General features: G+C 38.3%; 1 protein-coding gene across 1 annotated transcript; it reads right to left on the reverse strand.

Moving 5' to 3' along the window:
- Positions 1-8,645: 8,645 nt before the first annotated feature.
- LOC139962985 (frizzled-4-like) lies at positions 8,646-17,214 on the reverse strand. Its single transcript, XM_071963428.1, has 2 exons — positions 16,704-17,214; positions 8,646-13,416 (listed from the first exon to the last, which is right to left on the reverse strand). Exon 2 carries the CDS (start codon positions 11,664-11,666, stop codon positions 10,032-10,034), a length of 1,635 nt encoding a protein of 544 aa, XP_071819529.1. The 5' UTR covers positions 11,667-13,416; positions 16,704-17,214; the 3' UTR covers positions 8,646-10,031.
- Between the last annotated feature and the right edge of the window lie 10,447 nt (positions 17,215-27,661).

Raw genomic sequence — 27,661 nt, forward strand, 5'->3', positions numbered from 1 at the left:
TAATTACAACATGTAAAGGAGCTGACATGTAGCCTATACATTGACAAGTTGGGATGGATTCGAAACTTCAAGTTATTAAAAATTAATCAATTAATTAACAAATTATATGTATAGACCATCAAAATGTTTACATCTTGCGAGTACCAGACACGATAACACGTGACCTTGAAAGTAGATATTGACTACAACTAACATGTACACACTCGGAAAACAAACTGTATGTAGACATGGTTACATGTCGACATGGTTAAATTTTGAAGCTACATATGGACACTTCTTGGATGACAGAAATATTTTCACATATCTCGAAATGTACATGTCATTATATCATGCCATGCATGCTGTAAGTAGATATATCTACACCCGAACAGGTAGACTAGTAGAATGGAACGGTTTCAAAGGAGTGCGTCCTCATAGTCACCTACTGACCATAGACCATATCCAAGCTGGCTGGCATTTTTCTAGCTACTAATCGGCTAAACTGTTTATTGGCGTCCTTATTCGTGAGGTTTTGAATTCACTGCATAATGTACATATCTACTTCTTACCTTTGTTTGTTGGGTATTAAAAGAAACCTTACGAACCCCGAAAATGAAATAAACTTTTTTATGTGTTTTGCAGGGCACGACCGCTGACCCAAACCTATATCTCAAGACTGTATGGTGTCAGTTTATAGTCTATAAAATTGCCTCCCTTTGAAACGTCTCAAACTATGACGTCACTCTCCATTAGATCTCCACTGATTAAATCTTGTTTCCGTATGACCGCCACACTAAACGGTTATATTGTGTCGTTGGGGGCTGTGTGACTGTGAGGAGTCTTTGACATTGGATATATATATATATATATATATATATATATATATATATATATATATATATATATGCTGTATTGGAGGCAGTCCAAAACTTGAGAGCATTCATTGGCTGCGTCAATGTTTCAAAACTGTTTCAGCACCAACATTCCAAGAAATATTCAAAATCTATACTACTACTACTACTAGTTCTGCTACTACTACCACTACTACTATCACCATCCCAGCCCAACCCCCTTCCCCTTATATATACCCCGTGTGAGGTCTAGTATGTTGTCAATGTTTGCTTATCTCAGACTCATCGCATCTCTTGTTTTGTTACTTGTTACCTATATTTAGGTTTCAGTACACTCAACAGTAACTTTCAAAGTTGCAATAAATGAGAATCGCATTTGTCTTCTGGTTCCAAACAGATGATTTAAAACTCAAGGAGAATTGTTGGAATTCAACATAATAGCATTTGTAACCAGATCGCTGGCTTTATGGTGTTTACTTGATTTAATGAAGCCAAGTAAAGCATATTTCACTTGCAAGAAAAGTCCTGTATCTGGCAGCTATAGGTAACATAATTTATGACTTAATGTGAAATTCACGTTTGATGTTTCTTCAAACAGCCGGTATCCCAACTTTTAGTAGATCCAAATTCTCGTGAAATTGATTATAAATGTTCAATATATTCGCAATTTATTTTCGATAGGAGCAATTAAAGCTATCTCTGTCTTCTTATATCTTTCGTAACCATAGTAACAGCAGGGAATCTCATTAATAAAAGAAATTCTTGTTTTTCGCTGTTGCCCTCTGATATTTTCCAACAGAAATGTTTTACATCCAATTTGCAAACCTTTTTCAGATATCACAAACAGTTAAATACCGCACAGATGCCATGGGTTACCCAGTAGGGTGGGGTGGGGGTGAGGGAAGGGAAGGGTGGCGGTACCGTAGTGATTATATGGTTACGGCAGGTTCGAAACCGGTAAGGAAGGTCGTAATTCCACTGTAGGCGTTTGTCAACTGTATCGAACAATACTAGTTCTGTTTTTGGTGACATATTTTGCCTTACTCTAGAGATCAAACATGATGCTAACCAACTCGAAATCATTTGTGATTCCTAAAGCCGGATCTCGAAAGAGATACTTTGAACGGACTTCATGTTAATGAATTGGAGGTAAACGACAAAGGCAAATGAACATATATAATTGAAAGAAAAAAAATATATATATAGGGGCTAAAAAAAAATATGATCATAGAAGTTACCTCCCAGTTCATTATAATAACGTTACAATGTAACAATATTCAACACAACCTTATTTTGATGCTTCGTACGTATACACCAGACTATAGATTGTGCAGTGTGTATTAATTTCGCTTCTAGCCTGCAATCTGCTGAAGTTTTACGGCAGTAATAAACGTCACTTCTGATACAGGTGAACTGAAACATGCCACCAGTAGTCCATTGCAGCAACAACATGAGAACATATTCACCAAGTGAAACAAAAAACTCGGAAATTAATATGCTCATAAAATTTTCATTTTTACGATCAATTTAATACATTGGGATTTTTTGTTGTTGGTAGTTTATTTTTCTGCTAGACTTCTGTATTGTCTATACAATTTACGTGTCATTTCAATAAATTGTTATGTCCACAGATGCTTAACATGTTTGAAGAGCCCATAAGTATGGTATAGTGTGTACTAAGTATCGGTATTGTACATGAGGTAGGCCTATCACACATCGCTACACAAACAGCTTTGTAATGTTATAATCTCACGATATGCTAACTGACTACTGCTGCAATAATTATAATTCAGTATGATACGATCGTACGGCGGCCTGAAATGTAAATAATAAATGAACTTTGACCAGGCAGAGATATTCAGAAGGCTTAATAATTAAAAACGATAATATCTACGAATTAATTAATCTGGTAGCTCGCGTGTTGCTACTGTGATTGTTTAATGCGTGACGTCAGGTTCACCCCTTCGCCGCCTACGTGACCGGCCTGGTTTATTCCAAGTTATGTAACCTGCTAACAGTGCCAGCCTGTTACAATGATTGAATAAGCAGTAGACGTGAAGGCACGATGATAATGTTGAAGGCGGTCGTTGGTTATATTCATGAAGTTAGGCTGCTTATTATTGACAGCATATCTATTGAAATAAACTTAGTAGTACATTTCAGTTCAGACAGTTGGGACAATTTCCTAATGCTAATACCTCTATAAACTGTACTCCTATATCATGCTCTCAAAGCACTGGTATTGTCAGTACAAACAGTTCCTAACGTTGATCTGATAGAAACATGATATTCATACTGCTCGTACTGACAATACAAGTGCTCTGAAGAGGGACTTAACACTAAAGTATAGAAAAAATTGTCCCAACTGGATGTTTCAGCTAGACATAGTTATGAATATTCAAAACGTATGCATACACTTAGACCTCCGACATCTGACGAAAAGAAAGTCGTACAGCTGGCGTATGGTTGTTCGTGTTCTGCAACAAAGCTGTGTTCATTATATATGGACTGCTTAAGTTGGAAGTATAGAACATGCTTCTATGATTAAGGTACAAGCAGGGTTAGTTACAAGAATTATCAGGCAGATCCTCGGGGATATCGGTTTCACCCCCAGGGTCAAGAATCAGCATATTCTAACCGGACCTATAGGCATTGCTCAACTCATCACTCGAGCTACCCATCTGTTACCAGTGTTTCCATCCTTTTCTGTTTCAAAAGATATTGATTATACCCACAAGTGACTGCGCAAGTACTCAGTTACTTATTACGAATCCTTTGTCGAAGAAAAGATTACTTGAGGTCCTTTGACTTCCATTCTACCAAAACTCCCTTCACCCTGCCCCCTCTCCCTCCCCTCCCCCTCCCTGTGTACCAAACATACAATCGTGAAGGCCTCCGATCTCTCCACCCGTCTCTGTTTTTGATACGGAGCATCCTGGTTTGCGCCCTGAAACATCTCAAGTCATTCTATGCGGACGCAAGCGCATCTTCTTATCCGAAATCAAAATAAGGAGTTAGGTCAATGTGACCAAACATCAAAGAAATACTTCAAACAGAGTTAAAGTAAATGAATCAATAAATGAATTTGATTGCAGACTCGCCCAACAAATCGAGGTGAATAGCACGGCTATACAGTAAAGAAGTTAGCTGGACCAACAACCGGATTTAACGTGATAGGAGTATTGGTGTAGGAAAAGGGATGTTAAATATTATCGCGTTATATTGTATGGACAAAGTCACAGAGTATCATTTTATCACATACTTGCCGTGGTCCAATCATATTCTTTCTCGGTCAGTGAATCTTGGATGAATGGAATCTGTAAAAGGGTGGGTGGAGAGAAAGAATCTCAGAATGAACGAGAAGATGACATGAGAATGAATTCGAGTATGAATTTTCGAATGAATCTAACTATGGAAGTATGAATGAGAGGATGGATTTCAGAATGAATATGAGAATGAATATGAGGAATGGAATAAGAAGGCATCTCTTCCTTAACATGGAAGGTAGGATGAAAACAAGAATCTGCATCTGAGAATGAAACTAATGAGAATGAACCGAGGATGAGTTTGAGAATGAATGAGAAAAGGTTATAATGAGTATAACATAAACTGAGGTTGAACTGAAGAATGAAAGGGAAAACAGCACGCATCCGTCATATGCAAAGCTTAGTAATAGGCGAGGACGTAAACTTAGCAAAATGAATAATATTTAATAATCTTTAGGATAAACTGTGTCATGTGACTGGGGTTCCAGTTGCTTGACCTATTCCCCTTAGATTTATTCACTACCCCATCCACCACTACCCCACCCACCCCCTGCCCCTCCCACATACCGTATTGTGTTATAGCGGGTTGTTTATATGGTCTCAGTTTCTGTGAGAGGGTCGGGAATAGTGGACAGGGGAATAGAGAAGTGAAAGACACACCCTGCTATCTATCATAAATATTGATCAATTGATTAATCCAGCACTACCTTCCTGAGTCAGGCTACGATACCCACAATGCACTGTGTGCTGACATTTCATGTCCCCACAGACACTGTGTTGTTGTCACGCCCAAGATTAAAACCTTATGGTTTCCTCAGTTCATTCTCTGATTTTTGGCTTGCGGTTTGACTTGAAATGTATCTCTAAAACGAACCTCAAATATTGGTAAGTTTCACTCTTATAGTTTTGGTTGGATAATGATTGATCAACGTGAGCCTATGTACTTATCAAATACTTCAGCCTATCGTTAGCTTGTAAGATTGTTGTCACTTGGCAAACATTTCTCCCTGCAACTCTTCATACAGAAGAGAATGTAAACCATTATAGACATAGCTTGACTATATCATCACCTCTCTATATTACATGATAACCACAACAGTCTGGTAACGATTGATATATTGCAGTGCCTATTTCAAGGCTTCCGTAGCATGATAAATCCTCTTTCGTATTTTGAGTTTACACACGAACCCGGCTGTTTCCAGCCAATCTTTGTTTTTAAACCAACAAGTCATTTTTCTTCCATCAAAATCCGAGGCAGCCTTAAACAATGAAATTCAAACACTCAATAGAGGTTGAAGTTAATGATTCGCACACAATTCAAGAAATACGAAGGAGTAGGCCGCGTCGAATCCGAGCAGAAGTTGAAGAGTTTAGGACACGATCACAAGATAGGAACAAATGTTAATTCGCGGTCTTGGTTGGCAGGGAGAGGAAAGGGGGGGGGGTAGAATATCTTGAACCATAGTTCATCAAGGATCCCAGAGTGAAAGTAACCCCCCCCCCCTCCTCTCACCCTGATCATGTCATGATACATGTCTTTTGCATGAGACCGACATAGCAAGTTGCAACTCTTATAAACCAGATTGTACGTCGATTGCACTGACGTCATAATAGGTCAAATGTATATATTTTCAATCTAAGTTAGACAATGATGGGTAGTTAGATAAATATCGATTGACTAGGTACGAGTTACAGACAACCCCACGCATGCATCGGACTTGGCACTGCGATGGGTGAGACTCGAATTCTGTTACCAGGCCCACCCACTCACCGTTGTTTTCCTCATTATTCAGAACTTTGGCAAAACACTGAGACGTTTATCTGCTTAACTAGTTTACTTTTAACATGAACACATCATGTGAGCCTTGTAAGGGTGTAGATAACCCCCACTCTGACCCCTCAGCTTCCAGTTCCCTTTCCAATTCAATGTTGTAATATGCATAAGGTAAACGAAGGTAATTAAATGATTAGAAAAATATCAATATTATAACAAAAAAATATAGATGAAAAGGCATAATGATTTATGACGGATAGTTTCTATATTTTGAAAACAAGGCATATGTTTTCTTGATTGACATATGTTTGAACAACCACAGCTGTATACATCTACCATATATATAACAATGACTGGTCACATTGTGGCGAAAATGGCCATTACCAAGGCTATCCTTTCATCATTTCGGTTTCAGTAGATGCCAAGCCATTAGACCACACTGTTTCAACATATCAATTAAGATTTCAAGTCCCTGCAGTTTCCATGAAACCTTTAGCGTGGACGCCACGACCCTAATTACGGCATACAATCTGCGTCCAAAATATCAGGCTCAGCGCAAAATGTCAAAGGCAATGTCCAAACTGTAATAGTGTGTCGTATCGAAAATCATTTGATCGCCGCTGTAAAGATATTAAAAAGAAAATACTATGGGACTGCTAACCCTCCGAGTTACTCGCTTCACCTCGAGGGTGTCGTAATGCGCGAACGGCCTGACATACCGCACCGTGGCAAACATTTATATAAATACTGTACCCTATATCAGTTCTGGTGAGTCGCTGCTATACCTCTCGCCAACTGGGAACAGTAACTAAACCCCCCAATTTACGATACCCTTGGTGGTTTTCCTCCGTCCACGGATTATTACGAAGTCAAGTGCGTATAGCCTCACACAGCTTAATTGAAATGCACAAGAAAAAAAAAAATACTGAATTATATTTACGATGCCAAGTGATTGTCATAACCGGACAGCGTCTGGTGAGTTGACGATGAAATGTACAAAACACAACATTAGTCGAGAGTAATTTATCCACTTTCCACCAAAGTCGTAATGTTTTTAAGTAGCTGTCATGAATAAGATACAACGCCATGAATCATGTAACCTTGACTGCAGTTTGCAATAATGTGTATAGGCTCATTCTCGTATTCCCCTATGCAATGTGTTTAATTTGTTTTAGCAACAATGTATTATATACCTAGACAATCACTATAGATAGTAAAGATACATTCAAAGCCATAAATGGTCGCGTGTTTTTAATGTGTATAATATATATCGACACCAACAGGAGAAAACAAACTAAAAGGGCTGCCCTGTCAATCAATCGATTTTGATTCAAGAGAGACTGAATCGGAATCTTGATTCAGAGGGAAGAAAGATATTTCGTGGCGTGTAAAACTCCGTGACTGATTCCCAATGATATGACGATATTTGTGACGGTATTCCTTTTGAATAACGGTTTTCGCGATGTGACGGTTTTCTCAATCACGTGACTTGAATTCCATTATATTCGTATACGAGCTAACGTTATTGAGTCCTTTCGTAGTATTTTGTTTGTGATCAACCCACATTGTGAACATAACGTTGACCATCCTTAGGTAGCAATATGTATGAAGATACTGTTATAGCTTCACGGAGGAAATACAAGTTTTCAATTGTCATTCAGGCGATGCCACGTATAGAGTGGAGAAGGTTGGCAAATTTGAGGGGAAATAATTCATATTCATGATTTTTGATAGTTTTCAATATATTTATTGAAAATTTATTCATTTCACGGCAGGGGGAGGGGGTCGGGCAGATTCATAATCCCACCCACTATTTCAAACACCGGTACGCATATAACTTCAAATACATTCATCCCATCCTAGATATTATGTCATCAGTATATACGGCATCCTTTGTGAATTGCAAAGGACGTGTGAAGTACTCAACAGACGAATTATATCCTACTTGTAAATTTGATGTCAAACGTACTTGGCTCGTTTTTATCAGCATGCTAACAGGACTATAAAATGTATCAAGAGATTGTAAATTTAGTTATTTCGCAGTCGAGTGCCTACACAGAAGGAAATCCCTACATATGAATCGATAAGAATATTACCAAAGAAAATTTAACGACTTTGTTGACAAAGACTCAATATTAAAAATTTGAAGCTATAGCCGCGACGAAGCAGATACAATGGTTACATACAACACGGGAATGAAGCATTCCGGAAATAGGTTTCTTTCATGTCGCTATGGTAGCGCATTGGTGTGGCACACATTTACGTATATGAAGACATATATAACAACATAGTTATTTGAAATACGTTGAAATATATATTCGAAAGGTTTGAAAAGCTTTGACCTATATAGTAGCCAAGGACGTGTTTGTGTTTTCAAATTGTTGTTAATTTAAGCTCTTTTCCACTCTGGTTAGTTTACCTGTAACATGTATGGTTCTGTCAACGCTATATGTGAAACTATGGTAAGAAACTATTCGGATTGGTTCAATACATGTTGACTTGCAGGAACGTCTTACTGGTTTTTCACATTATATTATTAAAACTATTTTCTTTTTAAGTTTGGCGAAAGGGGAAGGAGGTGGGTCATAGATGGGTGGGTCATGATGGATCCAAGTCGGTTTAAGGCCGGTTTTGCCAATATTCTGAATATTTTATGAAACATTCAGGTCAATGCCCCAAAGCGGTTTTTTTTTGGCCATACAAAATGACGTCATATCACGTGGCACATTTACGACGATATTTCACGCAAGGAAAGAATAATCAAAGATTGGAAAATAACATTTCACTTTTAATTGTAAGAAATTTCACAGAAAGCTTTTTTTAAGAAGTGATGATAGTTTAGTATCTAGGATACTAAATATGCTGTAAATATCAGAAAATGAGATATCAACTAACACTTATCACCGTATATCTCAATACCGCGATGTATAAAGCGCGGTTTTAAAACTATCAGGCCTATGCACCACGTTAGTATAAAGGGTCAAAATAAATCGACCCCTTCTAATGGAAGACAAAGAAATAAAATCTTTTATGCAATATTTCAAGGACTGTCATGCAATACTTAATTAGTATTTACTTAATCAAAAGACAATGAGATCAACAGATTTTATGAACTTTATGACGGGTGCTATGTAAAATCTGTTTTAATCTTTATGAATTTCTTTTTAGGTAGTACACCAAGGGATGGAGCCAGAATATGACATACATGAAATGCCGTGTAACACCTACCTAGATGTCCATCTGTATTGCTCCCGAGCTCAAATATGCTAATAAGTTATCACAAGTACTCTCATGTAGCGGTTCTGATTACTGAAAACGGTTGCTTCAAATATTGAAGAAACAAAGATGTAATACTTTGTTCAAATAGGTGACCATTTTTGGATCTTTCCAGCATGTTGGAGCAGGTGGGGGGGGGGGGCAAAACTGATGATATGTCGAACAATAAACTGTACATGCATTTGTATTGTAACATACCGCTTCCCGCAACCCACCCACCCCCCCCCCCCCCCTCGTCATGTACATAAATATATTGGTGTAAACATGTATTACTGGCCTTCCCGCATACTTCAAATGACTTGTTTATTAACTTAAGACTTAACTTGTACGCCGGATGAGGCATGACGTCACTGTATATTACTTTTAAATGACGCTACTGCATCACATGTTACGTAACATATATGTGTTATCTGCAGAGAATTGTGCACAGAGATCCGTAAAATCACACTAGGACGCTCTTCATACATGCATATAAAGGTACATACATCATTCATGTGTTTGATAAAATCATATTAACAACATCCGAGGGAGCTATGGACATTATTGCAATTGAGTAAAATTTAGAGCATTTATTAAGTCATTCTAGACAGCATAGCATAAAATATATAACGGTGTCTTCATATCGTACTATCATTTTAAACATTTTACAAACTCACAAATACTTGGAACTTCAAAAAAGCCTATGTATTTGGGTCACGCAAAGCCCATATTCAAGTAGAGTAGCCTACTCCATTGTTAACGGTATACCGTTTCGCAACTTCTGCAGATAGAAATCTCACTATGGTTGAAAAATAATATATCGCTATGTAGTAACTAAGTTTAGCCATCGCGGTATAAAAGACATCAGTTGCAGTCTTTTCAATGTAAACATTACATTACAAAATGTCATACCGCGGTTTCATCACCGTCTTTGTCCTTGGCGATAACCTTCCTACCCGGAACCACATTGCAACATAACCACGGTGCAAATCGGCCGATAAATCGTGTCCACGTTAGCATCGTCTTGGCAGACCATATCCACATACCGCTGGTTATTCCAACCACTAAACTCATAAAAATCTTCATCATAAAAACTTCGATATTTGGAGATGATTTTGCATCTAGCCAGTCTTTTCTTCTCGATTTTTCATAAAAGTAACAAGCGACGGTAACGGTTGCTGGGACTATGTACAACACCGAAAATAAACCGATTTTAACCATCAACCGTTCTAATTTATCGGTTTTGTTACCGTCGTTCTTCATGACAGATCGAATCTTGAAAAGTGAAATAAATCCCGCCAATAAAAAGTTCGTTCCGATCACGAGGTATGTGAAAAGTGGGGTTATAACGAATCCTGTTAATACACGCTCGTTGTGATTCCCTACGTAACACATGGCAGTCAATTCATCCGCATCAACAGCGTGCATAAATAAAATAATAACTGTTTTCACGAAAGGAATACCCCATGCAACAACATGAAAGTAGCTACTGTGTTGTTGGATGGCCTCGTGCCCCCATTTGAGCCCGGCTGCGAGGAACCAGGTGAAAGTCAAAACAACCCACCATATCGAACTAGCCATCCCGAAAAAATAGAGTAGAAGAAAGGTAACCGCACATCCAGTGTTTTCAAGGCCTTTCATGATAAGGAAAGAAGCGTCGCCATCACTATGGCAGGCAATGGTTTCACGTCCTGCGATTAATCGCACGATATAAGCAATGCTCAGAATATTAAGACATATCGATAAGAAAATAATCGAACGCTCCGGATACCGAAATCGACTCGGTTCGATTAGAAATGTAAGTACCGTAAACGTTGACGACAAGAAACAAAGTCCTGACCAAACCGCCATCCATATTTCAGCGAATTTCTTCTCGGTGGAATCAAACAAGATATCTGCGTCACATAAAGGTGCACATTGATCGTACTGTTTAACGTAATGCCACTTGTACGGTTCCCTCTTGTGTTGACAATCGGGCTCGCCCGGTTCGACGATGCCACCCGTATCGTCTCCGGGCTTTGGCGGTTTTCGGTTATGTCCATTGCCCTCGCTAGGTGATACGGGAACTTCCATGCACATGGTATACTCGTTATTTTCCACGGGAAATTGCGAACAATTGAGAGCGTCCGGCCACTGGTAGCCAAACCCATTCAATACCGGTTCACAAGATCGCTTTACTCGTTCACACATAGGTCGACATGCACCGATCGCGATGTCTATTTTCGGTGTGCATAGCGGTACATACACCGAGCAGAGAAAGAACTGAAGATAGGGACTACATCGATATTGAATCAATGGACTAAATGTTTTCAGTTGTAGTTCGGCATCTCGTTGTAATTCGTGCCCTACCAGGTTAGGCATGCGGGTAACGTTGTAGCCTACATCCTTACACAGGTTGATGGTAATTGGGATGCACTGTTGTGGTTCAGGCTCGAACTCGTCGACGAAGTTCTGGGCCGAACACAACCCACCTATCAGAAGCAATATCAGCGAGAATCCCCAAAATAAGAAAATCGGGCACAGTGGGGTGTTTGACCTCATAGTGTTTTGATTGGGCTAAGAACAAGACTCGATTTAAGTTTGTAAACTCCACAGGGGGACAGGACTGCTTAAACAAATAACGGCTTCCGTATACACTGTTTGTGCTCAATGCACGGCATTCCGTATCGTACGTGAAAGAACGGAGAAAGTCTTCTCCCGCCTCGGGCCCATTCACTCGTATTGATAAACACCGAAGAAGCTACGGTAAAAGTTCACACTGAGATCACGAATCGGTTCTGCGAAAACTGGGAAACAATCAATTTGGAAAAAAACTAATGATACTTGAGACTATATTCTAATATTGCTAAATTTATGATGCGATTCGTTGAAACTGAGCTATGATCATATATGGTCCATCGACTTCATGTGTACGGAACCCTTTGATGATGATAATACAGTTAGACGCGATCTTGTCGGACTACACAATGTGACCAATCATATGCCGCTATAAAATACAATACATACGTCATCCAGTCGTACACAGGATAAACATCAGAACAGTTTTGTAAAACAAGACTGTTTCCAGAGTAGTAGATATCCAAAATGATGTAGAAACTAACTCTCGAATGGTTGAAATCCCTCGGTATTTATCTACCATCAAGGTTATTACACGCGGTGAGATAGGGTTCATTAACACAGTCTGTAGCTAAATGCGGGGTTAACGTACAGTCACGCTTGAAGGATTCACAGATATGATTCACAGACCAAATGGAGTTTGAATTCCGGCTTTCACATTCTTACAGAATAAAGCATCAAAGAAAGTCTCCAAGCCGTAACATCCAATATGTTAGATATTGTGCATAAATACTGCATAATTCAAACCATATGTATGTTCATATACAGAGAGACGAAGATGATCTGATTAGTTGAGAATAATCCAAAACGAATCATGCAGCTATAAACTCTGTTTCGTCACTTAGTTCCAGACGATAACGTCGTCACAAGGAAAGAGTTTGCGACAATGTATAATAATTAGGAAGTATCGTGGTCAACAAGAAAAGAATATCTCAAGTTCAATTATATATAACTTTAATATTTAACTCCCTGTGACGGCCTTGACGACATTGGCGAATCTTCCAGAGTGAATATGGTAGGTATAGGTAACCAGCGTATTATTTTATACTAGTGAATATGATATGAACAAAATGTTATCACCAACAAATACAGACTTTTATCGTTCATCAATAAAGGACAACAGTAACAATTTGCAGTTCAAACTTCGATGCTGCAGGGAGACCACAAAAAAATAATATCTTGTAGACTGGATTCGAGTTGTTTGATACTGTGTTGATCTTCGTACTTTGTACTGCTAGGCTACCGTGCGCTATATGGCGAGGTAGCACACAACAAATATCAACACGACGCTTTTGTTCCACAACCCCACGAATTCATCAAAAAGCGACTGAGTCCGTTTACACAGCGATAAGGCACTTGAGGCTTGCGATAACGTTATTTTAACGGTATGCAGTACGAAATTTTTGTGTACACATAGGAACAAACAAGTTTGGTTTTAGTTGTACACAGTTCGTGTGAATGGCTCTTGAAAGAGCAGGTTGACACAATTGGTTTCCAATCTAGAAAACACTTAAAATTATATTTTTACGGTTACACACAGCGCAGTTTCCAGCTCGATGAAAAAACACGGTTTGCAAGAAAGGGAAAAAATCGTGGCGTCCGTCAAGATAGAAGAGAATGAATGTTCGCAGCAAGATAGTAGTAGTAGAGTGGGCGTCACTTACGCATGGGTTGTCTGAGGGATCAAAGAGAAAAAATATCATGTTAAAGGAAAACATTTATATGACATGAAAACAATAATTAGACAAAAATCCGGAACCCATAATAGACTACTGCGTGTCAAACTAATCAAATCAAGACCACGTGAAACAAAAATGTAGCAAGGATGAAGGGTTAGAAGGCACTGTGTTGACGGAGGGGGGTAGCCTGTATGCACTGTATTGACGGAAGGGGTGTTAGTATGCACTGTATTGGCGGAGGGGGGGGGTAGTTAGTATGTACTATATTGGCGGGTGGGGGGGGGAGGTTAGTTAGTAGGAACAGTATTGATGGAAAGGGGCGGTAGATAGTAGGCACAGTATTGACGGTAGGGGGGGTAGTTGGTAGTCACTCTATTGACGGAAGGGGGGGGGGCATGTGTAGGTGCCTACATAAATTATTTTTGTATTGAATTATACTGAATTCAGACATACTTTAGGCTTGACAGCATATTACTGTTCTATTAATGGGTTTAACTTGTTACACCTAAATGCATTTCCCCTAGTCTATCAGTATCTAACAATTATGACCCAGTTACTCCCCTCCCTCCAGCCACACTTAATGGTAACGTCACATCATTTATACAGTACACATAAGGCTTCATATCCCTTGTGTAAGAATTGATAACTCGTTTAATGGTGACGTCACATCATTTCTATATATGGCTTGATATCCCTGTATAAGAATTGATAACTCGTTCAATTTGTAGAGCACCACGTGACTTGTAATTGCGAGTTCAAGGTGACCGTTTTAACCAATCTATTTGTGTCTTTCAAATTTGTTTATTATTTCCCAGTCCGATTTGACTCTCACTAATGGAAAAAAGTTTACTGTCAATGGGTCACTTTTAAATATTATGGATTAATAGTTGTTAAGTTTGTAGGTTCTTGTATGTGTATAAAGATGTCCACGTGATGGTAACATTCAATTTACTTCCACTAGTTACCATAATATTAATAATCTTACTTAATATTAATAATAATACATTTACATAGCAGCGCTAAATACAACTCTGGAAGATCAACGATCTAAAGCACTTCACAAAAACAGTTACAACACAGTAATGAAAAAAATAAAATTATGTTACAGTTCACAAGTATTTTGTCAAATTGATGTTTTGCACGCTGATATGATACTCATTATAGCTGGATGCAGTATATAGTGAAATTATAAAGTGAAATGGCAATAAAGTAGTAAGCTCGTAACTTCAGTTTCCATGACAACGCATGATATTTGTAACAGCGTTCACAAGTTAGCAATGATGTACGCGTATGAGTATCCATTCATAGTGACGTCACCAGTAAAATATCTTAATAGTTTGGTATAAATTTCAACGCTTGTTCTTGTTAAGATAACCAAGTAAGTAAGTGAGTGAGTTTCTGGTGGATTGATGGGTTACCACCGTAGCGACCATACACATAGTAGGGTACTTCGATAGTTCGAACTCAGTAAAAACACAGGCATAGTAACTATGTTATAACACAGGCATAGTTACTATGTAATGACACAGACATAGTAACTATGTAATAGCATAGTAACTATGTAATAACATGGGCATAGCTTGGTAGCTGAATGTGACTGAAATGAATAGACTTGGTTATTCAATATTCTACCACTTCAAACTTAACCTGATTCGCTTCCTTTCATAAAGTTATGCACGTTTCATTTACTGCACAAAGGCTATGGTTTTATTAGGAATATTCTCGTAAGCTACATGGAAACTTTACGTATGTGTGTATTATAATAAGTACGAATTGTTATACTAATTAATTCATCACGGTTGGCTAGATAAGCATGTTTTTATTTCGAGCTAAGAGGAAGAAAGACCCACATTTTGACATTTCCTATATACTTCATATGAGTATCTCACATATTATTTACCGCTAAAACTTCATCTTGGCAACAAGGCTCGTTTAGATCCTGGTTTAAAGATTTGATTTCTTACTTTCAATCAAACTAGTTAGGTTTGGTTAAAATTGCTGGAATCTGGCAACCGACCCCGAGTACTAATACGTTTTCTCTGCAATAGCATGACAATCCTAGCTACACACTACCAATCCTAGCTACACACTACCAATCCTAGCTACACACTAGTAATTCTAGCTATACAAACTACTGCCTTTGACATTTTCAGACCAGCACGTAACTACTTCAAGGTAGATGTACAATAATCCTATATACTACTTTAACGTATTGTATTTAGCGTTATGTTACAGTTGTCAATTGTAGTTAGATACTAATCATGTTAAATTCCATTGATATGTTACTAACTGCGATTCAGCCAATTATATACCGAGATTTCATAATCAATTCTCTCAATTGAAATGAAGGGATTAAATATCTGTCATTTAACAGGGCTCTGCGGAAGCATGTTAGTTGTTCCCTTTCTGAGAGAGTCACGAAAGGGGACAATGTTTCTATGTCCACGATAAAGATGCTTCTTCAGTTGGTGCCAGTACAAACCACAACAAATATGAAATATGATAATACACAGATTACAATAGACCTTGTAACTTGTAGTAAGTTGTTAGACGTTCTTACTAACGTATACCATAGCGTTACATGATTTGTTTTATACATGCATCATTGTTCAACACAAAATACGTCGAAGTACCAAGTTTTGCTTCTAGGAAAGCAGCCACTGTTTTGCGTGTGATTATATGCGTACAACAATTGTATTTGTGTCTGCAAAATAAACCACCTTCTATAATATTTAGGAATAACACACTGTCACGTCGGAACTATGTACACAAAAACCAGCACCGTATTGTACTTGTAGGTTCAATAACTGTGTCATGTACTAATATAACAACTATACCGTACAGTGCTAATTTTATCTTTGCTCTTAAAACTGCTAAACCCAATTCACTATTCATTAGGTTCAGAGACTCTATTTCTGTTTCTGCGTCAAAACTTTAAGGATTCTACTGCCAGGTTAAAAAGAATAATTGATACATAACACTCTTAGAACATTGACCAAACTGCCAAAGTTAGGTTATATGTGAAATTAAAAATTTGAAGTATAGTGTTCACAATAATGGAAATGGTACCGACTTAATTTTAAAGATATTGTTTCCAAACTTCATGAGCAGTTTATTTTTTATTTCAAATCATTATGATTCAAAAGAAAGAAAGATTGAACCCCCCCCCCCCCCCCCAAAAAAAATCAGTTGAATAATGACTATTATATGTAAGGATAAAAACACATTAAACAATAAAGTAAACGAATTGAATATGCAATGGAAAGTGAAAGAATGTGCTTGCCTTTTAAGTTTTCTTTAAAATCCAGACAAATCAGTTACATTTATCCACGTTCATCTCTGGGTGTATATCATCGTATGTCCAAAATAATTGACCGAAAAAGAAACAATCGTTGTTCAATTAACAAACAAATTTTCTATGAAATACGGGAAGAAGCAAGATATTCCGAATGTCCAGTTAGTGGTCATTGGTCATCTATTTCCAAGATATAAGAATCACAAATTCCAACTCTCTTGACCGATCAGATGAACAGCCTCTTTTCTTTACACTACCTTCCAATCCGCCGTCAATGGTGGTTTTTCTTTTAATGATAAATGCAAGCTTTAAATCCTCCCGTAAACAGAATTAGCCGTCGAATGCCTGCGGATCGACCTGGACGGGGCTCACTGGGCTTTTGTGTCCCGAATTCTCCCTCACAGACCCAACGTTAACTCTCTTTTTTTCTCTCACTAAAACTGGTCACAGTGGAGGGGAACAATAAGTGCGTTCACAGTGTCATTGGAAGAGCTAAAGATCACATTATTAATGGATAATAGACATACAGCAACCAACAATACAGATAAAGCTTTGTAGTGTGGCAATCAACTGGCCACCAATCATGAACGGAGATTCATGAGTTAAACCACGCCTACCATCTGTAAAAATCGAGGGCGCTAAAGAACTATTTCAAAGTTGTAAATTTAGAGATATATAATTGTTTTTAACCTGTTCAAAAGGAACAAGCTTTCTTGGTGAAAGTTGCAATTCAATTCCTTGTCCCAGATATTGCTGTTTGCATTTGTCACAGTTTGTTTGGTATTGTTTATCTGCATTTTTACACATTATTATTTGGTATTGCTTAACTGCATTTTTACACATTATTGTTTCGACCTTGCATTTGGTATGGTTGTAACTTTCAGGGACTGTCAAGCTCATGCAATGCCAATATCAGCGAATTATATTGAATACAATTTTAACGAAAACAAAATATTTTGTCTGCAGTTGTGCACCTTTGACATCGCAATTCACTTTTAAAACAAAACGTATCATTGAGCTTAGACCTAGTATAACTATATTTCGTTGTATTATGTTCATCCATTTACATCCATGCTTGATAAACATCAATACTATACTTCCCGTGAACATGTAGAGGGTGAAGGCGTTATTGACCAGCGGCAAGTTCCCGAATTTTTTCGTGGTAGTTCCCGAACTTTTCGTCGTAGGGAATGTCGTAAAGTATATGCAGATCAGACTATATCTGATCAGAAACCAGCCGGGTTCGGATTTCATCACCATTTCGCCTACCGGCCTTACAGGAAACAAAAGTTTGCTTATTTAACGTACAGAGGGCTGACCTGGGGTTTTGGTCGACGGCTGACACTCCTGGACCAGGTTTTGCTAAACATCTAATTGTAATAGAAATAACTATACAGCCTCATAACCTTTACATTACTCTAAACAAAACCCGGCTCTGTCTCTTACAAGTTTTAATCAAATACGGACTTCCATGGGAAAACAGTTTAAAAACAATCTTGAACTTTTCGGGGTTTAAAAAATAGGGCCAAATGACTCCCTCGAGTCAATCCCAATGGTGAACAGGGGTCCCTTTCACACACCTGTTCTGAAGTTTAAAGAGGCCGACTTAGTTTTCGACAGGCTAGTATTTGTGTGGTCAACCAATGGAGTCCTAACCACATATCAGGAATGTTTTATATATTTATTCCCTCCCATATGCCCACATGGGCCCCGTCCTAAACAATTTCAATATGTATCAATATTACAGAAGAGAGGTATTATGTATTCCCCCAGGTCCCCCCCCCCGTGGGCCCCGTCCTAAACAATGTCAATATGTTTCAATATTTCAGAAGAGAGGCATGATGTATATTGTACAACCAACCGTATACATTGCGAACAGATATAACGATTTTAAAATGTTTTAAACAAACCCCCGATAAGCCACAGAAGACTGAACGCAAAAACAGAATTGTGCCTTTAAAAAGATTTCATTAACAGTTCCCATGCAGCAACTAACAGCAAAGATGGCCCCTTTAAAGGTCAAATAAGGACACGACCATTAAACTATCATCTGTCCTAGTAATGGCTCTTCTTTGTTGCTTTTCCAAAGCAAACAACTTACCACATTTTATGGATACTACTCTGTCAATGTCTTCATCCGACCCTCATAAATTTCGGCCAAATTTGGGGCAAGCGACCCATCTAATTTCTAAATTAATATCTCCGGGGACCGTGTGTCCAGCCTAAGCGGGTAGTCTTCCAACAAGAGATTGACACTCGAACCGTACACTCGGATAGCTCAGTAATTATAAACCGGTAGCGCTCAAGCTGAAGGGAATTGGTTTCAATGCAATTCCCAAAGTTTTGAGTTTCATCGAGAAATAACGTTTTGGGGCTCAAATTTAAAATCTGACAGGTTTAGGTATAATCACAAGATAGAAATTGCATACATTTTGATGCATGAATATGCATATATTTACACGTCTTGTATCTGCTTAAATCAGTATAAACTTCATTTCTGTGTTTGCAACGGTAAACCGTTTTACCTTCTATTGTGTGAAATCAGGAGGATTCTATAGGCTCAAGGCACCAGAACAAACGACAAATAATACCTTCCTTGGCATATTTTGCGAGACTGTATGGGAGGGGAGGGGGGGGTTGGATCCGCGCCTGTGAGAGCAAGCCACGCTCTTAAGTGACATGATGTCCTACATCATGCGATATCCTACAAATATGGCTTCTTCTAAGCGGTTAATTAATCTTCCAATTTTTCATTTCGACGCTGACACTCGTCGAGTGTTCAAATGTAAAACAAATACAAGAGTAAAGAATAATTGGAAATTGAAAAATATCAAAGTGTTTAGTATGAAATAATATCGAATAATTTGGTACGGGAGTTTGACGCGAATATAATACGCAATACATTTACAACTTTCAGAATTATTGTAGCCTACATATAGGTATGGGGTCATAGCGCTTCCAACCTGCCTACATATTGGTATAATAAAAAACCAAGGTATAGGCCTATTTGGACCTGATAGAAAATGAAACCATTCCTATGAAAAAGCAAGCAAGAAGGTAACATTTGTTATGAGCTTCTCAATTACCGGTAAATGGCCCAAGCAATTCCAGATGAATTTTAAACCCGGTTATGATTTAAACTCCAGATACCAGCAGGAGATATATTCCTGATCGATTGTACCGAGGGATTATTAAATGATAAAACATCGGAAGAAATTAATTTCACGAGGCCCTTGACATATAGTTTACCATGGCAACCCGCCATTGAAACAACAGGATAAATGTAGGTCACCGTAACCTCATCGCGAAGAGAGCGACATTTATGAAGGGAAGAGATAGTGACATACGTATTTACTAGCCAATAATTCCTGCCTATAGCTCATTACGTTGTGTCCATGGGTAAGATGCTTTATCTCACTTGCCTCTCTCCACCCAGGGGTTCAATGGGTACCTGTGAGGTAACTTGTCATTGGGCGCAGTATATAACTGCTGCCGACTGGAGGGATTGTCTCTGGGACAGGTTATCATTGACCAGGGGTAATATAACGTCTGTAAAGCGCTTTGAGACCTATCGCTGGTATAAAGCGCTATATAAAAAGCAACTATTATTATTTATTAATTGAAGCTATATATTAACCAGGTACACAACGTTACTGAATGTTGATACTTATTTTGGCTTTAACACAAAACGTTACACAGGGACAGAACTATTACGTAATCGTTCTGTATAAATCAATACACTACATATCTTGTCCAGACCAGTAATATATATTTTGATTCCAAATTTTTCCTTAGTTTCTTTCTATTCAAATAAGGGATTTACAATCATTTTGAGCTGTACATTTCCTAAGTTATTCCACTTTCCATTTATCTCCCAAAATTGAGCAATTATTAGTTTCTTCCTTTTTAATTTATTTTAATTTTAAAAACAAGCCGTCAAACTGCTGAATCGGGTTTTTAGTTTGTGTTAAAAAAATGTTTACCAAAACTGTCAAGTTTGCTATAATCCAATATTTTAATTGATCAAAAGAAAGATAATGTTCAATGAATTACTGATTACATCCGGGTTCTCAACATTTCGTAGCCTAGTCATGTTTGACATTATTACCGTAAATATAATACGGCTCCCCATCCACCCCCCCCCCCCCGCATAACAAACAATAAAATATATCATTACTGGAATAATGAAATGAAGTGAAAATAAATGATTTATAAGTTTCTTCAGTAAATTTGATTTTTAGATGCTTTTTGAAAATATAGTCACGTGAAAAGTTTATCGACGATGAAATTTGAAGAAGAGAATTCAGATTGAATACATTATTCATTCACTAAGCCATCATCGTGTGGAATGTTATCCAGGTTTGGTAAAATTATTGGTCAAACTCAAAACAGTATACTTTATCGTTCAAGCAAAAGCAATATTTTAAGGTAAAAAGAAAGGATTTTAAACGCTTCGTCAAAGTCACATGATTGATGACGTAGGCGTGCCTCCTTTCAGGGTGGTTGTCTGCTCCCTGTTTATTTCTAATCACTGAATCATTTATATCTCGCAAAAAGCGAGTTTCTTGTCGATGTTGTGAAGTTGGTGAACCCAGGAAGTGTTTATAGACTTTGTCTGAATGTGACAAACCTTGACTTCGCAACGATTCGTTCCCGTCCAAGATAAAGCAACTCGTGTTGATAACTAAATGGTTCCCCGTGACCGAGACAAAAGCGTTTCCAGTAAATATTTAAAATGGCAAGTCATCCGCGACGGTTTTGATAGAACCTTTGGGAATATGTCTAAATAGAATGCCCAACATGATTAATCATTTGCGCCTTATTTTTTTAAACGAACGGCTGGGAGTGCGAGTCAGTGAATTATAGAAATGACAGAGCCTCAGAGGTCTATGCTACTCAGAGCAGGGAGCTGCCGTTGAGCTACCGACCTCAATAGTATCAGCTCCTTGGTTTCCGCGTGGAAATATCACTATATAGGCTTATGAAGTCTGCATAAGCTTTACCGGAGTCAGGGATGAAGAAGGGTCATCGGGGTGGGAGGGTAAGGGGAGGGGGGGGTGTGGAGGACAATGATTGGTGTTACCTGTTTATTTTTCAAGGGCAACTAAGTTTGTGCCCTCTAGCTAGGTCTTATTCATTTAGTATGTTGATAATTCGAAGTATACACGTACTCACCCAACCACGTCCCCACCATCCCTTCCCTCTCTCAATAGCTATACTATATCACACCAAGACTGTGTTTGCATTATGATTTTAGATAATCATGAAATAACCAAGAGAAGTGTGTTATTACAAGCTAATTCACTTTATAATTTTTATTCATGTAAACTAAGAAGCTGTTATAGACCTCGGATTCAACTTAAACAAAGTTGATTTATAAATATAGATACTCAGATATGATATCATGCAAATTTCGTGCTATCATGTAAAAAGTTCGCTACCCTATAGCAACATTCTGAGCAGATTCTCATGGAATTTATGAAGCAGTAACCAAATGCCAAATATTCAGTCGAGGTGAACGAAGGTCATATATACTTATACATTGGAATGACATCTGCGTGCCACATTTAGCAGCCCTTTCTTTCTTCAGAGAGAGAAATTTGATCTGCACCCTTTAATGGCTCCATTAATCATCTACTGATAACACGTGGTCGATGAGCTGATAATGTTAACGGTGTTGTGAAGCCCCTAACATTCTTTTCGCCAGGTGAGGGGGTTGGGGTAGCTGTGGTAGGAAGGCACTCACCAATATAAATATATGAACGGGAGAAAACGGTTTTATTATCAAAACGGTCGGGTAATTCCAAATCATTTCTTCCAACTTAATTATCTCTTGTCAAGGGGGGGGGGGGGTGTTGGGTGGGATGGAAGAGGCTTCAATATGGAGGGACAGAAACACTGAGGGACAGTGGAACAACATATGATTTTTAATTTACTTTCCACCAAAAATGGATCGTCTGTGTCTTCTGTACGATAAATTCCTGGCTACATTGCAAAATGCATAATATAACACAAGTGGATCTTTTCTAATCAATGTCTCATATTAAGTTTAATAGGGCTGAACTTAAACGTTATTTGACTTACCTGTCCCTTTCAGTTGTCACGTCATCGTCTGCACACTTCTTTCTAGTCGGTTATTATTTTGTAGAAATACTGTAAATCGATTAAAGATTCGCCGGATCCTTACATCTCAACAGAGGCCAAATAAGATATTTATTTAGTTGGAAAGAACGATGAATGCTCAGCCCAAAGTCCAGACGAAAAGAAATAAACAAAATTTCCGAAGCAGCTTCGTGGTTCCAAATTGGTATCGTTTTGATTTATAATTATTATTATTATTTATTATTATAACATTAGTTTGAATTTGTTAATGTGGAATAAAATGGTTGCGGTCCAGAGAATATGATATTGTTGAGGAACAAAGGATATGTTTTAGTCCTGTGAGAAGCTGCAATATAATGTCAAGAGAAACAATTCCCAACAGTAGTTAAACAGACTGAAGTAGCCTATACACACACGACTGGCCTTTAAAATGTAACTCTCGGCGTCCCATGCATATGGGGTCTCCTATCAGCTTTTCTATGCTTCTTTAACAGACATAGATGATATCACTCTGGCAATTGAGATGGACAAACAAGGTCTGTTCTGACCATTTGAACTGAAGATCAGTGATATTTGCAGCCTTGTTCTGTTTTGCGCCCAATGTCGTGTATTATAATACAATCATGTATAACACAACAGCTATCATTGTGCGTACTCTTTCTTCAGGCCGACAGCGTTCTATCGATATCGGTATTGGATTGCCGTGTAAGCACCCGAGGGTAGACGGGCCGAAGGTAAAAACGAAATAACCCAACTGGAAAGATAAGAAGAAGTTGAATTTGCGTCCAGATTACTGGCTAGATAAGTCTTCTCGCGTTACTAACCTCCTCTGCGTTTGAAGGACACTACGATACATCATGTTTAGTAAAGGACTATCTTGTCTTAAGCGATAGCCTATGGTTAATATGGCACCTGCATATCAGAACCTACTGTGCGGTGCTATATACGTATCCTAAATTGGCAGCTCTGTTCATGGGAACCATCTTGCATGGCTACAACGTTTACCCTTTCCTTCAGAAAATAGTACCGTAAATAGCATTGTTAAATCATAATGATATGAATTACCCTTTCTCCTTACATGGCGAGATAGCGGTAAATAATAGTTTTTACAAACAAATCTGAATATTTTAGCTCGAATATGTCTGCTTGCTTCACACCTGATGTGTCATAAATTGTAACTTAGCAAAAATCTTACCAATCCATGGAGGCCTACTATTCATAGATTATTGCAAATGTATAGATCAAAATTTGGCCCATTTTAATTGCTAGCACAAGGCTACGAAATAATCTGCAGAATGTAGTATAATCATAAATAATCTGTAAACATGAAAAGACAATAGAGGTTATCGTCTTTTAATTTCTATAATACAGCTGCACAGTAGAAACTAATGCACCTCAGGTTAACACTTGAGAGGAAACTACCCAAACTGTGGACGATTAGGCCTGACAAAGGGATCACGTTAGATGGGGGGGGGGGCCTGACCAAGGAATCAGTTTCGATGGGGGGGGGGGCTGAAAAAAGGAATCATTTCAGATGGGGGGGGCCTGACAAAGGAATCACTTTAGATGGGGGGAGGGGACCTGACAGATAACTCACTTTATGCGAGGGGGGGGGGGGGCTGATAAAGGAATAACTTCAGATGGGGGCGCTGACAAAGGGATCACTTAAAATGGGGGTGGGGAGAAGGAAAATAAAAGCATGGCATATTCCAATTTCACAATATTCTTGAGGGAAATATAGAGAGTGATAAAAGGGAGCCCGTGACATAGGCCTACCTGTCCCCGTGAGAGGGGGCAAAGTGACCCTCGATTCCCCTGTGTACTCTTTGCCCTGTGTCGTGTTATATCTTTTCCATACAGCATTCCATATACGGTAAAGGTTACATGAAATATTACTCAACACTTATAGTTTGTTTCCTCGCATATACCCTCCATGTACATTCAAGATCCCGCAACCTCCACCCCCCCATTCTGTCCCCCATCCCCATCACCCTTCTTGCGTATGAATAATGATGCAAGAATTTACTTGAACTGAACTGGTTTTTGAGAATTCGCGAAAACCAGGTGGAATTCTGACCTCGAAATGGACATACTACGGGGTTAATTTTCATTAACATGTTAAAGAGGTGTTGCCTTTTAAGAAGAATGATATATGCTGTGTGCTTACTTTGAACCATTATATATTAGGCCTATTCTGAATTTATCTTAATATAATAACAACATAATATTGTATATATAAAGCCTGAACTTATATTTCAAATAATGCATGTTGTTGTCACTTTTTGTCATGTTTATAATACAAGAATTTTTTTTATCCTTCTAAATATCAAAATAGATGAAACTCTTTGCACGTACATGCTATTCCTTTAAGTAAAATCTAAATCGTTACTTTTAGGAAATTCATTGGACACGGATATTTGTCGCCAATTGTAGTACTTGCAAGGCAATATGCAAAAGCTAATGTTATCAAATTTCACATTTTAACTTTATAGTATGTAAATTCAGCCAATGTTTAAGTTAAAAATTGCGTGTTACGGAGGCCTTTGGATTTGATTGATATGCAAGTCGCGGCCAGCACCAGCAATACTGGTGATTTTATGAGGAAGAGGCTGTGGGTTATGGTTATATTTTCTGCATATATGAATTGCGTATTGTGTGTTCAGTATACCACTATAGAAAATATAAAAAAAAGTTCGCGGAATTTGAATGGAGATGGATTTGTAGATCTCCGTTCATTAAGTTTTATTAAATTCAGATATTCTAATTTCTAACCGTTCACCAGTAGTCTTAATTTCACCATTACTTTACTTTTCCCTGTTTATGTTTTATTCTTGTTATTTTTGTTGTCGTTGTTATGGGTTTCTTCGAGATAACCCATTGTATGCAAAGAAGCAAAAACTTGGATTACAAAAGTTTCTATCCTTATTAGGAACAATATATAGTATTGGTCAACATGGATTTTCGTGTTCTCCGCTAAACGTTGTCGAATCAAGTTTAGTTAAGTGGGAAAGCGCTTCTTGAGACGTTCCGGTCACTGTGCCTGGCGTCGGCCTGGAATGACGATGTCCCGGTATACCATGCGGTATTTAGCGATACAACCCGGATGATTAGGCTCTATAGTGGCTCGCCTAACGTGTAAACGGAGGTGCAACTTATAACTTGACATCAATAAGCATTATAAACACGGTTCGATAATTTTAACGAATTAGAGTCTGTAATCTGACGAGGCTTCAAACGAACACCAAATGAAAGCCAAAGTAATTATAGGTTCGTGAATAAGTCTGAATGGAAAACGTGCCAGTAATATATCAACGAATCCAGGTCACTTGACACCTCCGACGTTGCATCTTCCCACAATCGCGTCCAACAAGAGGTTGCAAAGGCGGTCTCTCGTTTCTCATTTTGTTTACTCCTCTGTTTTGTCCGGAGCACCGTTGGATCCTCCATAAACTATTTGCGTAACTCTAAATACAATTAATGGCGAACAATGCCATAATCAGAAGAGTAATCGAACTCGCGGCAAAGGGTGTTTTTCCTGTCAACTCAAGGCGAAAAGGATTGTGGAATATTTCTCAGCTAATTCACAGAGGTGCAATTGAAGTTCTAAATGAAAAGAAAAACGGGCTCGGGAAATAACATACATGTATTTGCCTATGATTATGCTAAGACTCTGGGAGAAGGCACCGCTTCGCACCTCTTAGTGAGCTAATCCTAGAAATGGACAAACTTTGGGATTTAAACACATCCAAACACAATTGAAAACATTTGAATAGGAGAAAGTTAAGCTAAATTGAGAGTAATGGAGTAGAATCAATTGGATCATAAGTAACACGATTTTTTTTTTTTGTGGTAGAAACTAAATAATTTAAGCTATTGTCTGCTGAAAATGGAAATCGTTCTCACGAGGAGAAGTTAGACTTTCAGATTAGTTGGACTGTATATAGGGGACCAGTAATTTAACGGTCAAATGTCAAATCGTCCAATATGACGTCATCGTGTGTGACGTTACACACTACCGACCTTATTAGAATGTGATATGTTATAAGATATTGACTAAAATGTGACAATGCATGGAATTCATAGGAATTGTTGCTTGTAGTAGCTTTTTGCGTTTGAACAATTATGCCCTCCGAACATTTTCTTGTTATTACATTGTAACACGATTTGTTCAAAATCAACCTAAGACAGCCTTCTACCTTTCTTTCACCTAATGAGTAATGTCTATTTTGTATTCTTAAATTTCGTCGCCGGTACACATCTGCATATTACTGTTAGTCAAATGAAAAATTCGTATCGGAAACTTGAAAAGTTGTTGCTTTCCCGCAAGGGCGTAGGAACCGGGGGGCTGGGGGGGCGCCAGCCCCCCCAGTGAAAAATGTGGAGGGGCGGAAGTATCATTCCGCCCCCCACTTCGCAAGTCAAAAAACCCCTTTTTCATTTCCAAATGAGAAAAAAAATCTCATTTGGAGCACCAAATTGCATCTAAGGCCAGGTGAAAATACAAAATTAAGTTTACAATATGGAGTGGGTGTTGAAGTGTGCTATATTGCACCAAATTGCATCTGAGGCCACCTGGAAATGCAAAAAAATCCAAAGGGGAGGGGGACACCCCCTCCCCTTAGACCCCTCCCCCAGGCCGGCCATCAGTCTTCAGCCCCCCCACTCAAAAGTAACTTCCTACGCCACTGCTTTCCCGTCATTATTTGACATAAAGTTAACAATTACATTGTGTAGGGTAGATGGAAAGCATGTATTTTTTTATTATTATTTTTTTTTCAACTCAAATTTGCAGCTTCCGAGTCACTCAAGGAATGCGGTAATACAACAAAACACAGACGTAAATG

This window comes from Apostichopus japonicus, chromosome 21, assembly GCF_037975245.1.
Source record: "Apostichopus japonicus isolate 1M-3 chromosome 21, ASM3797524v1, whole genome shotgun sequence".
NCBI classification, from domain to species: Eukaryota; Metazoa; Echinodermata; class Holothuroidea; order Aspidochirotida; family Stichopodidae; genus Apostichopus; species Apostichopus japonicus.

Bases quoted from the DNA above. Each gene is read 5' to 3' on its own strand.
- LOC139962985 (XM_071963428.1), bottom strand. From the start codon at position 11,666: ATGAGGTCAAACACCCCACTGTGCCCGATTTTCTTATTTTGGGGATTC.